Genomic DNA, 17,103 nt, shown 5'->3' with positions numbered 1-17,103 from the left:
TTATCATTATATTGTCCAAACAAATGTACATTAAGTTGTACCAGGCATTAAATGCACAAAATAGACCAGGAGAAAACAAGGGTGGTCTAATATTTTTATAAGACTGTATATAAATAAAGTATATTGTATATGTATATTGTACTGTATACTGTATATATGTATTTAGCACTATGCTTTGGCACCTATTTTCACTCTTTTTGTTATGTTGATAAATTTATGTTTAGATATCAAATGTATGAATTATTTTAGAGGCCCTGAAATGTGGGTGTCAGTTACTTCCTGTAGTATAAATGCTTACTTTATCTTAAAATAACCAAGGAATGAATTAAATTATGGGACTATCATGAGAAGAAGGACTGTGTGAGACTGGATCTATTCAGTATTTTATCTTACTGCAGATTATTACTTTATTAAGCAGCAGTGCATGTTGTTACCATGAAACAAAGTGGATTGTTCAACGATAATCTCGCACCTCACAGTCCAGCGGCCCCTTGTCTCGCGAGATTTGCGGTTGCATAGCAACTGACGTCAACAGCTGGATAACATTAACATCAATACAAAAGCTCTTCAGCTGCAAGAGTTGACGAATTATATATTGACTCTTCATCTCATATAATGGAGGTAAGTGCTGTTTTTCAGGATTTTATATCAAAAGGTTTATAAGGCAACTTAACAATAACGTTAATTGAGCCTTAAACATTAAACAAGGTATAATTGTAGCAAGTTAACTGCTATTAAAGCACGTTAATCTCACCACTCTGCTGTCTGTTCTCACTTAAACCTACTTTAAGTTGAAATGCCAAACATTAATGTTAAGTTAAAATTCGAAAATTACCATTTGGTTAAGAGTTACGTAAGATAAGAAAGTTTATATATTATTTGGGACACGTTTGGTTGATTAACGTTACCAATCATGTTATGGATCTCTGCTATCTTTCTGTATGATTTTATGTTTTATGTGTATACATGCATATTTTATTTTGTGCGGGCAGTGCATTTTTTTAAAAATTCTATTTTGATTTATTTTATCTCATTGTATATTATTGTTCTATTGTTTACTTCATCTCTTTTTTATTGTACTTCTATTGTGTTATCTATTTATTATTGTGCAGCACTTTGGAAACCTTGTGTTCGCTAAAATTGTGCTATTTAAATAAAGTGGATTGGATACAAATGTTATATGTTGTCAAGAAATACTTGAAACGTTGGACCTTAAAATGCATCAAGAAAAAAAATGGCTACCATAGCTTCATTAAAGAAGTGTTTTATTTTATTTTTGTTTCATTTTTAAATGGTTAAGTAGGCTACATTTAACACTTAACACAGTCATTCATTCATTATATCGTCATCCAAAAATATCCAATTTTATCTTGTTTTTTTGTCAGATTTTAATAAAAAAAATATTTTGATTGTAAGTCAAACAGTTCACAAAATGCAACACCCTACAACCATTTTTGGTGTTATAATCTTATTGTTTTATCTGCAGTACACTTATTACCAACAAGAGAAAATCTATATATGCAAGTTCTGGGACCAGTTAATTTTTTTAGTTATCTCAGACCAATCAAAATGAGTGATTTATGTAAAGGACATTCATAGGAACAAAGCAAAAACATGTGTCATGATTGACTGCTTATACTTAGAGCCCAAAATACAAAACTATATTCGTCCCATTTTCACCATACATTAACATTTTTCACATAATACCTGTCTGTTATCTTTGGAATGCCCCTTTTCATTATGACAGGGCTAGAAGGACTCATTCTCACTCCTTCTGCTTTATTTCCAGGACACCAGACCAGCAGGAGAGGACATGTTTGAGTCCTTGGAGGAGTTCTACATGGTCCTGAATGAGCTGGTTGGGGACAAGAGCATGGACAAGATCCGGGTGGAGTACGAGAAGCTGATCCAAGCACTGAAGAAGTCCAGAGAGAACGAGAAGAGGCTGATGTCCAAATGCAGGGAGCTGAACGCAGAAGTTGTGTCCACTTCAACTAAAGTGGCAGCTGCTCTGAAGCTGTCCCAGGAAGATGAGACTACAATAGCTTCACTAAAGAGGGTAAATTACTGGAGTATAGTTTTAATTCTATTGTGATTCTACCAGACTAACTGAATTTCGGGGATAAATAAAGTAATTTTGATTTGATTTTGATTGATTAAAGCATGTGTTATTGATTTTTTTGTCTGTATGATTTTGCATTCTTTCAGGGTAAGAGGTAATGGCACACATATTGTGTAAAATACAGGACCGTAATGCAAACTGATGAAGTGTGCAGTGTTTGGTATAGAAAGTTGTATTTAATTACTTAATTTTGATGCTGTTTTAGCATTTCCACCCTCTGGATTTCTGAGAATCTATTAACTCATGAAGATTTTGCAAAAATGTCCATTTTCTGACATGTAGGAGCTGGACAAAGCTTGGAAAATGGTCGATGCTGCTCATGATAAAGAGAAGAGAGACAAAGAGACCATCAAGAATTTAAGAGAAGAAGTTGCCAACCTGATGAATACAGCTGAACAACAGTCTGGTTTCTCTATGAGCCAAGAGCAGAGGTAAACCATTTGTCCCCCTCTATGTGTTTTTAATCTTTTTTTTGTGAAAATACTGTCGGTAAAGTGGATGGAACCAACTGTTTTTTTTCAGTGATCTACTAAAAATAACTGAGGAGTTGACTAAGGAGAGGGATGAACTGCGGACCACTGTGGAGGGTCTGAGAGAAAAACTAAACACTTCCACCGCAGCCATGCAGGAGATAGAGAGCCAGCGAGACACAGCCTCAGAGAATATTTCTCAGGTAAATAGTAGAAATGCATACAGACAGTAGGCAGACTTCTAATGTACTTCTGATTAGACACAACATGTTACTGTGACTCAAGACTCAGGATTCTTTTATTCATGAAAAGATTGCCTTAACTGTGTCAGATTTTGCTACAGCAGCAGACATGGAGAAAATGTTTTAAAAATGTCCATTTCCATTTTGAATATTCTAAACAGTTTCAATACACATTTTCCTCAATAACAATACTTGTGAACCAGTTGTGCTTTCTGCTCTCCCTTCTCTCAAACAGCGATTCGACACACACACACACACACACACACACACACACACACTGGTGCAGTGCCCACAATGCCCCGCCTCCTCTCACTCACTTACTCCCAGTCAATTAGATGTGTAACCTATAGTTACCTCACTTGTATTTTTGCATTATTTCTCCTTCATCGTCTGTAGATGTCCAAACGTAGGAGGAATATACATTTCCAAATAAAGTTAAATTAAATTTAGCATTGATGCTTACCGTACTTGTTTCTGCTCTGTGGGTCTGAATCCAGCTCCAGCAGGAGCTTCAGGTACAACAGAATGAGATTTCAAGGGAGATGAGGCTGAAGGAGAAGCTGGACAAGGAGCTGAAGCAGCTGCACGTGGACATGGAGGCCAAGATGGCAGAAATCAAAGGTCTGAGTCTGCAGGGTCAAAGGTCAAAAGAGGAGCAGCAGAGACTGGAGCAGCAGCTCAAAGAGCTGAAGGTGAGCAACGGAGTGGGACGCATGCTCAATACGGCTTTGATACTTATCTAACTTAAAATAACAATTTATGCAGCACCTTTTAAAAACAACAGCTTACAAAGTGCTTGGACAGAGAGCAGTTCACAAGGAGAATGATGCCATAAGGCTAAAAACAATTCTTACATTAAAAGAAAAATAATAAGAGACAGAGCAGGAACAATCATAAGACATTCTCAGATACACAGAAAATAAAAGGAGGAAAAAAGTAAAAAGTGAAGAAGTAAAAAGGAGTGGTGAGATAGAGAGCATTACATAAAAACAAGTCTATAAAAGTGGTTTTTAAGAAGTGATTCAAAAGAAGTTAGTGACTCTGAAGTTACTGAACGCCCGCTCACCTTTGGTTTTTAGTTTTGACTTTGGAACGGTCAGAAGGGCCTGAGGATCTAAGGACACAGGTTGACTTGTATGGAGTTAGTAATTTTGTTAAATAGTTAGGAGCCAGACCTAAAGGAGCTTTAAAATTGATCAGAAAAACCTTAAAATCAGTCCTAAAACTAACAGGGTGCCAGAGCAAAGAAGCTAAAATCGGGGTTATGTGATGTCGTCTGTTAGAACCGGTAAGAAGGCGAGCTGACATGTAGTTGTGGAGTTTATAAAACATTTTTTCATGCACACGTTCTTACACAATAAGCATCACTTCCCTCCCTGACTGTGACAGATGTTGCATGAGCGCTCCACCAAGGATCTGGAGCAGACGCAGGGGAAGAACAACAAGCTGCTGCAGGAGTGTGAGCAGCTCTCATCAGTCAGAGAACATCTCTCGCTGGAGAACCAGCAGATCACAAACGAGCTCAAGGTACACAGAGATCCATGACGCACACACACACTGAGTGACAGTGTGTGTGTGTGTGTGTGTGTGTGTGTGTGACTGTGAATGGGACAGAGAGAAGTAAAAGTCAAATAACAGAACTGTTGTGTCTTTTTGTGTCTTTTTTTAGTAATTTTGTGTCTTTTTGTGTCTTTTTTTTGTCATTTTTTGTCTTTTTTTGTCTTTTTTTTGACGTCATGAAGAAGTCGTGCTCCGGTGTTTTCGTGGACTCCAGAGGGTTAATTTATAAACATGCGGAATTACTTTAAATTGTGAGATCATTTTTTTTTTATGTTAAATCTCGACCTGAAAAGTATCTTAAGCTGTCATTTAAATGCTACTTCTAGTTGTTTTTCTTAACTTAACTGTAAACTCGTCATGAGACTAGCTTTGCTCTCAGTATTGCCTCAGATCTACAGTATTGCTGTGGAGAAAACCTCATGATAGATGACATGATTCTGCCCTATTGAACCACAAGGGGGCACTGCTGCATCAGTACATTATGGCATGGAAGTCAGAAACAAGTCTTGTAAGTGCACAGTAACATCTGTTCTCTGTTTTTTCTTTACCTTTCCCCTCCTTGCTCCTCCTGTGTGATGCTTCGTTAAACTCCTCCCCTCCCACCTGTGAGATGAGAGACGAGGAGGTGAGTCAGATGCGTCAGGAGATCTCCAAACAAACCAAGATGAGAGAAACCATCCAGAAGAAGTTCCATCAGGTGGAGGATCAGAAAGCTGATGTGGACGTGCAGAGAGAGACTCTGAAAGCTCAGATAGCCGGTCTGGAGAAAGGTAACCTGCTGACACACATTTACACTTGGAGAGAGAGCTATCACAAACCATCAACCTCATATGTTTCTAGTCCTGACTTGGTCTCTGTGTGTCCTAAGATTAACCCTTAGAAGTCTAAGCATTCACATTATTTAACCCTTTGGAGTTTGGGGCTATTTTGTCAGTTTTGGACTCCTTTTCATTCTGCCTGTATAAACCACTTAAACATCTTTACCATGACGTGTTGGTATCATTGTTTTCAAGACAACTTCACCTATATGACCTGATTATTTTTTTCATTTTGACTTACTGGATCAACATTTTGAACACACAAAAACACAAAAAAATTACAAAAAACACACATAAAACATGAAAAACAAACCAAAAACACACAGAAAATTACAAAAAAACACAGAAAATTACAAAAAAACACATACACACTCAAAACACACCAAAAACATAATAAAAATACAAAAAACACAAAAAAAACACACATAAGACACATAAAACATGAAAAACAAACCAAAAACACACACAAAATTAAAAAAAACACACCAAAAACATAATAAAAATACAAAAAACACACAAAAAGTACAAAAAACACACAAAAAGTACAAAAATCACAACAAAGCACAAAGAAATTAGAAAAAACACAGATAAAAACACAAAGAAATTATATAAAAAAAAAAAAGTAAACACAAAAGATTGCATTACAAATGCTAAATGCACAGAGCTAAATTAGAAAAATCTCTGCAAAAAAAGTAAAACCATGTTAATACACTTCACTTTTTTTTTAACCTTTGCTAAAAAAGGGATGATGCATTAAATTGGACATGGAAACTTGTGTAAAAGCCAAAACTGTAGAGTTGAGCTGACAGCAGGAAACATGAAGTTTTTACGTTGTGACGTCATGAAGAAGTGGTGCTCCATTGCTTTTGTGGACTCCAGAGGGTTAAACGAGTTCTGGATACTTGCCCTATCTGAAATGAGGGTCATAGGAAAGAACATGTTTTATGCTGTACAGTTTGTAAATCACTCTGAGGGTTTGGCTTCATAAATAAATTGAATTGAATTGAAGAAGTTAGGAAGCAAGGGCTTGAAATAGACTGTTACATAAACAGAGGTTACAGGGGTGACGGATAGAGTCAGAGACCTGGCAGGGATTTAATAGGTTTGTGTCGTTATTGAGAGAAAAACAAGTAATGACCATTTCTAATCTCAGCCCAGATGTTTGTTTCTGTTTGCACTGACCCACTGATGTGTTTTTCAGGTTCAGCTGTATTTAAAGCTCCTCACCCACTATTCAAGTGGACTATAGTCTTGCAGTGCAGAATATAGTACAGAATAAAAGAGTTGCAAAGGAAATCTTTTTCATTCAGTCGTCTCTTTTCAATGTGATATTTTATTCAGACTTCACTAAAGACTTAAGAGCTTCCTTAAATTCCGTAGAAGCAAATGCCCTCAGCGTGATAGTTTTTCATAACACTGTGTACTCTAAGTGGTACACATGAAAGAGAACTAGTTATTCTGAAAATATCCAACAATATTGCCTTTGACCATAAATAAAAACTGTCTCATCTTTCTCCCTCCACAGATCTTGAATCTTCTCAAAAGCAAGTTGAAACTGACAGAAAAGCCATAGACGAGCTTATCAGAGAGAGAGATATCTTAAATAAGGTATGTGTTGTGGGGAACCTTGACTTCTTGCAAACACAGTTTGTTGTGTGATGTTATATATATATATATATATACAGTCATGGAAAAATATTAGACCACACTGTTTCTTCAACTTTTTGTTCATTTTAATGCCTGGTACAACTAAAGGTACATTTGTAGGTACATATACTTGATAATAACCAAAATCATTGTCAATAAAAACATGTAAAATGTCTAGATATCAGCTCTTAAATTAAACTCTTATGAGCTATTTTAGTTGTAATCATTATATTTGCCCAAACAAATGTACCTTTAGTTGTACCAGGGATTAACCCAAAAGCTCCAAATCCAGACTTGTTGGCTCCATCCAGACTAGAAAACAAAGCAGCGTGGAGCCCTACTGTAAATTTACCTCTAAAGTTCTGGCTGTAAACTCCATGAGGCCAGTTTCAGTTTGATGATGATATACCAAGTAAAACTGGAGACAAGCTCAAATAGATTTAGTATAAAATGATAGAACTGGATGGAACCCTCTTATATGTTAGATTTGACACCTTTGTTCACATTTGCAACATTTAGAATTCTTTATTGAGCATGATTTTGAAAGTAAAAAAAAAAGATTCAAAATCACATTTTATGTTGGACTAAAGTACTAAAAAAAAGACAGAAAATGACCAAAAAAGGACACAAAATGACTAAATAAGACACAAAATGACTAAAAAAAGACACAAAATGACCAAAAACAGACACAAAATGACTAAAAAAAGACACAAAATTACCAAAAACAGACACAAAATTACTCCGTGGAGTTAAAATGAACAAGAAACTGAAGAAAACAAGGGTGGTCTAATTATTTTTCCATTACTGTATGCTGAAATGTTCTGTAGCAGTAACTAGTATGGAAGTGACGTACAGGGAATTTATGTTTATCCTGCTATCTAGAGTTTTCCTCGTTATTCACTCATGCTTGTGTATTCATGTGTATGAACAGAACATGATCAAAGCTGCACAGTCGACTGAGAAGCAGCAGAACCTTGTGAAGCTGTTGGAGCAGGACAAGAAGACGTTAGAACACGAGATCAGCGGCTACCGCCAGGAGGCCCAGAAGCAGCGCAAGATCATCCAGCAGCTGGAGAAGGAGCGGGACCGCTACATCAACGAGACCAGCAACCTCATGCAGAAGGCAACCCGCTTATTGCATTTCATGATTTGGATTCATTTCAATTAGGGCCGGGACTCGATTAAAAAAATTAATCTAATTAATTCGAGGCTTTGTTATTAATTAATCAAAATTAATCGCATTTTAATCGCATATAAATATTTGACCTGAGAACAGTGAGAAGTATTTTTTATCTTGGATTTTTAGTATACCATTGAATAATGACTGGATACATAAGCTTAAGCAACAGAAATATTGTTTATTTTTGTTCAAGTCCAACAGACCAGTGCAATTTTTGCCATTAAGTGTAGCAATAGCATATTTATAAATATAGTACATTTCATAAATCCAGGTAGCCTATAGGTAGGTAGACCTTCTGTAAACTAGAATACTTTGGTTTTTGAAGTAAAACACAATCCACGCTAGCTAGCACACTAGCCGCTAGCTGCTATATGTTTAGCATTGAGGTGATACTTGAGGCTGGATGTGCTGCTATGGTGATATGTGAATTCCTTGTTGCCTAGCAACACAACCATGCTCTTATGGACGCTTCCATCCGTTGGTTTTTAGTAACTAAATGTCCCATCATCCACGGGGCCAACCAAAGGTCTCATCAGCTTCTTCCTTCATGTTCACTGTGGTTTGTTGTTGTCTCAACTCATCAACGCTAGTTGGTGCTCCAGTATAATCGGTCCTCCTGAAACTCATCCAGTGAGAAACGTTCCGCAGTGCAAAAATAAGTGCGATTAAAATGTGTCAATTTTTTAACACGTTCATTTTTGTGTAATTAATTCATCTTAATTAACGCGTTAAAGTCCCGGCCCCTAATTTCAATATTGCACAATGATTTTAAGCTATTTATCATCATATGGTTCTGCCGTCAACCTTGAGGTGTCTGAGGGAAACTGTTCTCCGTTCCACAGGTGCAACAGAAAATGACAGACGTTGAAGTGAGAGAGATGGAGATTTTTGACTGGAGGAAGAAGGTGACTGAGGCAGAGTGCAAGCTGAAACAGGAAGAGAACCTGCTGGAGTCTGTGGTGTCTGAAAGGAACCTCTACAGCAAGAACCTCATCGAGGCTCAGGTACAAACGCACAGCTGATCCCAGGAGCTTGGTTCCTTACGGGTGCTTGAAATCCTTGAAAATGCTTGAATTTTAATGGTGAAATTCAAGGTTTGAAAAGTGCTTGGATTTTGGATTAAGTGCTTGTAAATGCTTGAAATTATTTCTATATTTCTCTTGCAATCTGCACTGTAAAAAAATTCCGTTGCTTTTGCAGAAAAAAAATGTCACCTGTGGTTACCAGAATAATTCTGCAAAAAATACAGTACAAATGTAAACAACTTTACAGAACAACTTGTACATTTTACTGGTATTCAGTGTACAAGAAATAATAACTGAATGTTAATTTACTGGTATTCAATGCACAATAAGCAAAATCTGCATGTACATTTTGCATAAATAATTAATATAAAAGCAGCATCATCCTGTTAAATTAGCAGTAAAGGACGGTATAATCGACAACTTTAAAATCTATTTTTTTTTTTTCAATTACTACAGTTTTAGGATGTTAAATTTACAAGTTGTTCTGTAAAGATGTTGACATATGTACTGTATTTTTTACGGAAATATTCTGGTAACCACAGCTGCCAGTTTGAATATGTTATGAACGCCATCACAGACATGTTGCATTATGGGATATTTATTTGAGCGTTGTGTCCAGTGTTTGATACAAGAAACGATGCAATTGGTGTCCTACTACATTTTGGACGGACTAAAAATAGAGTTTTGGCATAAAAAACAGCATGTTGATGTTGAATTTTGAATGCAGCTCGACACCAACCTGCTCTAGACAGGCAGCCAGAGACTTGACATGTCAGCTGCTTCACCATGAGTGTGTGAGTGTTTGTGTGTGTGAGTGTGTGTGTATGAATGAGAATTGTAAACTGCTTTGTCCCTTCAGGGAGACTAAAATGTGCAGTTCATTTGAGGGGGAAGTTCAGTCCATGTGCCATCTTTAATTGGTTAGTTAATTATCCAGTTAATGAGTCAGCTGCAGACAGTCAGTCTGCATTAGAACGATAGTTGCCAGGAAATTGAAAAGTTATGACATTGAGATTCGTTTATGCATTGAAATAACATACTGCACGGATTTGGATTGAGCATGGTGGTTTTTATTCATATTGTATATGTTTATGTTCTGTATTTGCTGTGTAAAAAGAGGGCTGAGGTTAAATACAGTCATGGAAAAAATGATTAGGCCACCCTTGTTTTCTTCAATTTCTTGTTCATTTTAATGCCTGGTACAACTAAAGTTACATTTGTTTGGACAAATATAATGATAACAAAAAAATAGCTCATAAGAGTTTAATCTAAGAGCTGATATCTAGACATTTTCCATGGTTTTCTTGATAATAACCAAAATCATTATCAAGAAAACCTTTAGTTGTACCAGGCATTAAAATGAACAAGAAATTGAAGAAAAAAAGGGTCTAATCATTTTTCCATGACTGTATGCCCACATGTTTCCAGTGTTATATCTGGGCTGATAACTTTCTCACAGCTTCTTTTTTAGTTTTTTATTTCACTGGTTGCAATTGTTAATTTTATATGTATATAATATACCGTTCAGTTGCATTTTATTCTCTTTTCTTCCCTTCCTTCCTTCCTTTCCCTCCTTTTCCCTCCTCCCTCTCTCTGTCTCTGTGGTTCAGGAAGAGATTGCAGAGATGAAGAGGAAGATGAAGACCATGAACAACCAGGTGACCAGATTAAGAGATGAGATCAGTGGGAAGGAGGCGACCCTCGCCAAGGACCAGCAGGAACACAAGCGTTTGGAGAAGGATAACGAGGCCCTCAAGGTATTAAACAGCATTATTATTAGTTCATAGAGGGTTGGGGTTTTGTTTTGTTTTTTTAAGATATTTTTTGGCCATTTTTGGGCTTTATTGATAGGACAGAGTGAAGGGGGAGACAGAGGGGAAGACATGCGGGAAAGGGCTCCGAGTCGGATTTGAACCCTATTTTCTTACTATAATTCAAAAGATTGAATTTAAATCATGTAAAAAATGGCATATTATAAATAAATATTATGTGTATATATACATTTTAATGAATATAGAAATAGTACATACAAATAAACTACATAAAAAAATCAAAACCATATTCAGTGCAAAAATTTGACATCGTATTAGGGCCAAGTATTAAAAAGAAAAATACAGATCCAGGGGAGGGGGGTAATATTTTGAGGAAAAACTGCCAATTTAAGAGAAGTGGCAAATCAACGAGAAAAAAAAAATCACAGATTTACGAGATTTAAAGTGGCAAATCCACGAAAAGTTGCAGATTTATGAGAAAAGAAAGTCGGAAAAATAGTGTTTTGTCTTTGTCAAGGAACCCATTTAAATAAAATAGATCAAATAATTGTGTTATCTAATTTTATACTAATGCATATGAATGTGTCCATGTCTGTCCTGCTGCAGGGGGAGCTGCAGCTGATGAAGCTCCAGCTTGAAGAAACGAAGCAGCGCGTCGACAGTCAGAAAGCAGAGCAGCAAAAACTGCACAAGATCATAGCCGACGCTGATGCTGAGCAGATCCAACAGAAGAAACAACTGGAGCAGGTAAAGAAAGAGGAGGAGGAATATAAGAAGAAGAAGTAGAGAAAGAGAAGTACTCGTGTCTCATTATTTTTTTGTCTAAAACGTCTGTGAAGGTGATCAGAGAGCGAGACAACCTGGGCAAACAGCTGCTGCAGCGCAACGAGGAGCGAGCTCTGCTCTACGAGAAGATCAGGATCCAGGAGGCCATCCTCAGTAAAGGAGACTTCCACTACAACATCAGGATGGAGGACATCCGCCTCCTCAAGCTGGAGATCAGAAGGCTCCGCCGCAAGAAGAGCATCCTGGACAAGACCGTCCCCAACACAGAGGAGCTGAGGTACAGGAGAGGAGGAGGAGGGGAGGAGCAGGAGAGAGAATATGGAGGAGTGGAGGAGTCAGTGTTGAAATGCTACAAGAGAAGAAGTTAGAGAGGTGAAAGAGGACAGGAGAGAAAGAGATGAACCACAAAGAGCAGCTGAAGAGTATGGAAAGAAGGAAGGAAGGACGGAAAGGAAGGAAGGAAGGAAAGGACGGAAGGAGAAATAAAGAAAGGATGAAAGAAGAAAAGAGGTAGGAGGAAAGAAAAATAAAGAAAAGAGGGAGGGAGAGAAGGAAGGAACGAAGGAAGGAAAGAAAGAAAGAAAGAAAGAAAGAAAGGATGAAAGAAGAAAAGAGGTAGGAGGAAAGAAAAAATAAAGAAAAACGGGAGGGAGAAAGAAAGAAAGGAAGGAGGAATAAAGAAAGGATGAAAGAAGAAAAGAGGTAGGAGGAAAGAAAAAATAAAGAAAAACGGGAGGGAGAAAGAAAGAAAGGAAGGAGGAAGAAAGAAAGGATGAAAGAAGAAAAGAGGTAGGAGGAAAGAAAAAAGAAAGTATCACTGTAGTGCCATTACATTCATTCCCCGGCTGCAATGATGGTGCAGAGACTCCTGTATGTGATACCAGAGGTTTGTTGTGTGTCAGGCGAGAACTGTTCCACCTGCAGAGGGAGCTGCTGAGAGAGAGGAGCAGGAACAGCGTCCTGGAGGAGCAGCTGAAGCCCATCAACATCCACCGCTGGAGGAGACTGGAGGTGAAGCCTTCATTAAGCCTCTGAAGTCCAGGAGACTTTCCTTAAATCAAATGCATGGCCCCTTTTTCTCACCACAAGTTTGGCTATCAGTCATATTTTTCTTTTCTTTTTTAAATGACAAGTATAAAGCTGCCAAGAACACAAAAAACAAACAAAGGACATAGGTTTCTATGGAAATGTACCAATTTTTTTCACTATTTATACACACAAAAACAGCAGGAAATAATGAAATTAATAAATAACTATAAAAACATCAACAACATGTCTATTTGCACGTAAATTAAAAATACAAAATGGCACATTGTGTAAAAAGCCCCTATGATGCACTTTCAACTGGCTTTCTCAGCTTGTCTACATATCATATATGAATAAAGTTACCACTGTACATATAACATGCTCAGTGTATTTTCAATAAATAGATGGACTCTAGAGGGTTAAGTAGTGTCTGTGTGGATTATCTTTAAGCCAATACAGCTCCACTCTGTATCTGTTGTTCTCTGCCTCACAGTGGCATGAACTCTTTAATTACCAGTGTGTGTAAAAGAGCATTCACACACTTCCAGCAGAGTAAATCTCATCAATCAGAGGGAAAGTTCAGGCTGTTAACATTTAGTAACTGACTGTCTCCTGCAGGGCAGTGACCCGGGCCAGTATGAACTCATCCAGAAGGTTCAGTCTTTACAGAAACGACTCATCGCCAAGACGCAGGAGCTCCAGGAGCATGAACTCCTGTTACAGGTAAACATCTCACACTCCTCAGTGTGCACACACAAACACACACACTTCACTGTACACGCCTCTTTGGATTCATTTGTCTTATCCTCTGAGTTGTAAACCATAAGTCTCCACTGTGCTGCGTCAGCGCTGGAGAAAGGTCTGGCTGCTAATTTATAATTCAGGGAAAAGGGAAAAACACTTTTGTTGGTATTTCTATTGCATCAGTCCATTTGCAATGATATTTGCAATTTCTTCATAACTATACACAATAATTAGGTTCATTTAATCCCTATTATTTACCATTTAAAACATTGTTTGGGCCTCATCACTTCCATATATAATCCATTTTGTAATTAGAGCTTAAAGGAAATGATTTTCTCATCTTTGTTTCTGTTCCCATTTAAAGACCAACACCAACAATGCATCGTCCATGAAAGTATCTATATCTCACCACAAATATGTACTTTCTTTTTGAGTAATGAGCTATATGAGTCATTTTCTTAAATAGCTGGGCACTAAAGTTTTTAACAAATTTTACTCTAACAGGAGGAAGTAGTGGATTCCTTGGGTAGATTAATACACATTTGGTGGTTTAGTGAGTTTTGGGGGCTGCAGGACAGTGTGTATGAGATAAACTACAGTGTGTGTGTTTTCATGTTAATGAAGGATCTCACCTGTTGCAAATGTGTTTTTTATTAAGGTGTTTATAATAGACAGTCATGGAAACATTTATTAGACCATTCTTTCTTCAATTTCTTGTTCATTTTAATGCCTGGTACAACCAAAGGTACATTTATTTGGACAAATATAATGATAACAACAAAAATAAATATAAGAGTTTAATTTGAGAGCTGATATTTAGCTATTTTTCATGGTTTTCTTGATAATAACCACAATCAGTATCAATAAAACCATGTTAAATGTCTAGATATCAGCTCTTAAATTAAACTCTTATGAGCTATTTTTGTTGTTATTATTATATTTGTCCAACCAAATGTACCTTTAGTTGTATCAGACATTAAAATGAACAAGAAATTAGAGAAAACAAGGATGGTCTAATAATTTTTTCCATGACTTGTATACAATTAGAACATTAAAGTTATCCTTAAATTCTGTTAAGAAAGTGATAAATATTTTTGTGCTACTTGGATCTCATGTTCAAATTGTGGTTCAAGACTCTTTGCTTTTCAGTGCTGTAGTTATTATGTCTTTTAAAGCCACTATGTGTAGGATTTGACATTGTCTGACATGATTAATTGGTGACACACAGTATTGTACAGCCCTCCACTTATCTCTCTCTCTCTCTGTTATATTTCTCCTACTTCTTTTCCCCCTGAAGGAAAAGGAGAAGCTGTATGTGGAGCTGAAGCAGATTCTGTCCCGTCAGCCGGGTCCAGAGGCAGCGGAGCAGCTGCAGCAGAGCCAGTGGCTCATCAGAGAGAGGACCAAGAAGCTCAAGGTCCTCCAACACATACTTTTGTTACCAGTGAAGGCATTTAACTCTTCATTCTATTTTAGTTCATTTATCCCACTCCTTCGTGCTTTTGTATTTTTTGTATTTCATCTGATTCTGGTCTTCTCAAATCAACTCTAATCAAATCTTTTTCTCTGTCCGTCACAATCCAATTAAGAACTTGGTGTTGTCTTAATTTTACTCAATATATAAATGTACAGTTTTTACTTCTGTTAATGCTTTGTTTAAAAAGAGGCTTTTGTCAGAGCCTCAATATGTTTCTGATCTGATGAAAGCTCTTCAAGAAATGCTGCTGGAATGATTTTAGTTAGTTATGTAGAACAAGTTGCCTAAAAACGTTATCCACCGAACTTGCTCAATTCTGTGTCAATTTGTTGTCCGATTGATTTTGCTATAAAGACGTGTTATTACACGTGTTATTATCATTTCAGACAGTTTATGGACTCAGTGACAAGTAATAATCTTCCCCAATACAACTTTAAAATATTCATACAATATGTCAGAACACCTGCTTTCAGGTAAAACACTGTAGCTGTTTGCTTCTCTGTGTTCTTTAACAAAATTATGCTTTTTTTAATGCTTTTCTGATCCCACAGGCGCTGATAGCAGAGCTGAGGATGCTCGACTCAAAGATGAACGAGTACAAGAGTGAGAATCAGAGATTAGCTAACGAGCTAGCAAACATTAAGAAGAAGTACCTCAGCCAGAAAAAGCTTCACAGGTGAGCTTGATCTTTGTTTTAAATCTTAACAATCAGAGCCAATCAGAGCCATTATTAACCCTTTGATGCACAACATGGGTCAAAAATGCATTTACCATGGCTGTGTGTGATTGAATAGTCCAAGTATTGTTTGAATACCTTGTTTTTGATTACAACAGATCATTATGTTAAAGAAATTGTTGATTTGTGCTAAACAAAAGCAAAGATATTTACTAAATACTTGGAACAATAAGTGATAAAATACATTTATTTCAAATATGTATAAAAGAAACACTCAGCCATACATTAAATAACATTGAAAATGGATATGGGTAATTTTTGACCCATGTTGTGCATTAGAAATGTGTAGTGATACAAAAAGGGGTTTTATTCAAAAAGGAAGAAATGAAAACAAAAAATTAGGATGGATAATGATCAAAAAACAAGTTAATTGAGGAAAACCTGGAATACTGAATGATGAAATTAATGTATTGTAGAGATTTAGAACATAAAAACTCAGTCCTGCACAGTGTATTTTAGTTTTGTTCCCTCTCTGATGTCCTGGATCTCTGTGTGTCTCACAGTGAGCAGAGGACCCAGACGAAGGTGGAGCAGCTGGAGCCGCTGCCTCAGCTGAGCAGCAAACCTCACTTCACTGGAGGAGGCTTCAGGATCGACAACCCCGTCAAGAGATAACGGCCTTTAGTAGGGAAGATTTAATGAGCCATCTGAAAAGTGTCTATTACCACATAAACCGACATGATCAAGTTCGAAAAAATTCAAATATTTCAATCATTCTCTCCCAAAAACACTTTTACAATGTAGATGCATAGTATTAAATCATGACTTTGTTGCTAATTATTGTATCATAAAACTGCTGCTAAGTTCTATCGGGCAATCAGAAAGGAAATACAACTAATTTTCATCCTTCAGTCCAATCTGTAAATCATGATCGAAGAAATATAAGAAATAAATATTAGAACATTGTTTTCTTTGATTTCTTGTTCATTTGAATGCCTGGTACAACTAAAGGTACATTTGTTTGGACAAATAAAATAATGATAATAACAAAAATAGCTGATAAGAGTTTAATTTAAGAGCTGATATCTAGACATTTTCCATGGTTTTCTTGATAATGATTTTGGTTAATATTAAGAAAACCATGGAAAATGTCTAGATATCAGCTCTTAAATTAAACTCTTATGAGCTATTTTTGTTGTTATTAGGGCCACGGGGCAATCACACCGAGCACTGGTCCCATACAGCAATAGCTGTAGGGACCACCACTATTGTTATACTGTGGATTTTTTCTTCTTCCTCCCAAAATTTTGCATTGAAATGAATGGGACGGCCAAAAAAAAATGAGCGAAAAAGAACAATAATTGGAGATTTTTAAACGTCTACTTCTCCGGCATAACTTCACCTAGAGACTCCATTTGAACTTTAAACAGTAGACACAAGTCTTGTGTATCGGTGTATTAATCCACGTTTCAATAGGTCATATAGTTTTTTATCAATCCCTGTTCAATGACCATGATCATTTTTGGAGAAATTCTGAGATTATAATGGATGTGTATTG

The 17,103-nt window shown here is 36.7% G+C and overlaps 1 protein-coding gene across 1 annotated transcript; it reads left to right on the top strand.

The window, feature by feature from the left end:
- Positions 1-555: 555 nt before the first annotated feature.
- Positions 556-16,547, top strand: cfap58 (cilia and flagella associated protein 58). Its single transcript, XM_059351947.1, has 18 exons — positions 556-621; positions 1,790-2,059; positions 2,405-2,553; positions 2,645-2,795; positions 3,332-3,526; positions 4,224-4,361; positions 5,005-5,164; positions 6,738-6,820; positions 7,791-7,982; positions 8,882-9,043; positions 10,675-10,821; positions 11,443-11,583; positions 11,676-11,899; positions 12,525-12,633; positions 13,267-13,371; positions 14,690-14,809; positions 15,421-15,545; positions 16,109-16,547. The coding sequence occupies exons 1-18, from the start codon at positions 616-618 to the stop codon at positions 16,218-16,220; spliced, it is 2,589 nt and encodes an 862-aa protein (XP_059207930.1). The 5' UTR covers positions 556-615; the 3' UTR covers positions 16,221-16,547.
- The last annotated feature ends 556 nt before the right edge of the window (positions 16,548-17,103 follow it).

This window comes from Centropristis striata, chromosome 15 (assembly GCF_030273125.1).
Source record: "Centropristis striata isolate RG_2023a ecotype Rhode Island chromosome 15, C.striata_1.0, whole genome shotgun sequence".
NCBI classification, from domain to species: Eukaryota; Metazoa; Chordata; class Actinopteri; order Perciformes; family Serranidae; genus Centropristis; species Centropristis striata.
This window is presented reverse-complemented; position numbering and strand designations above follow the sequence as displayed.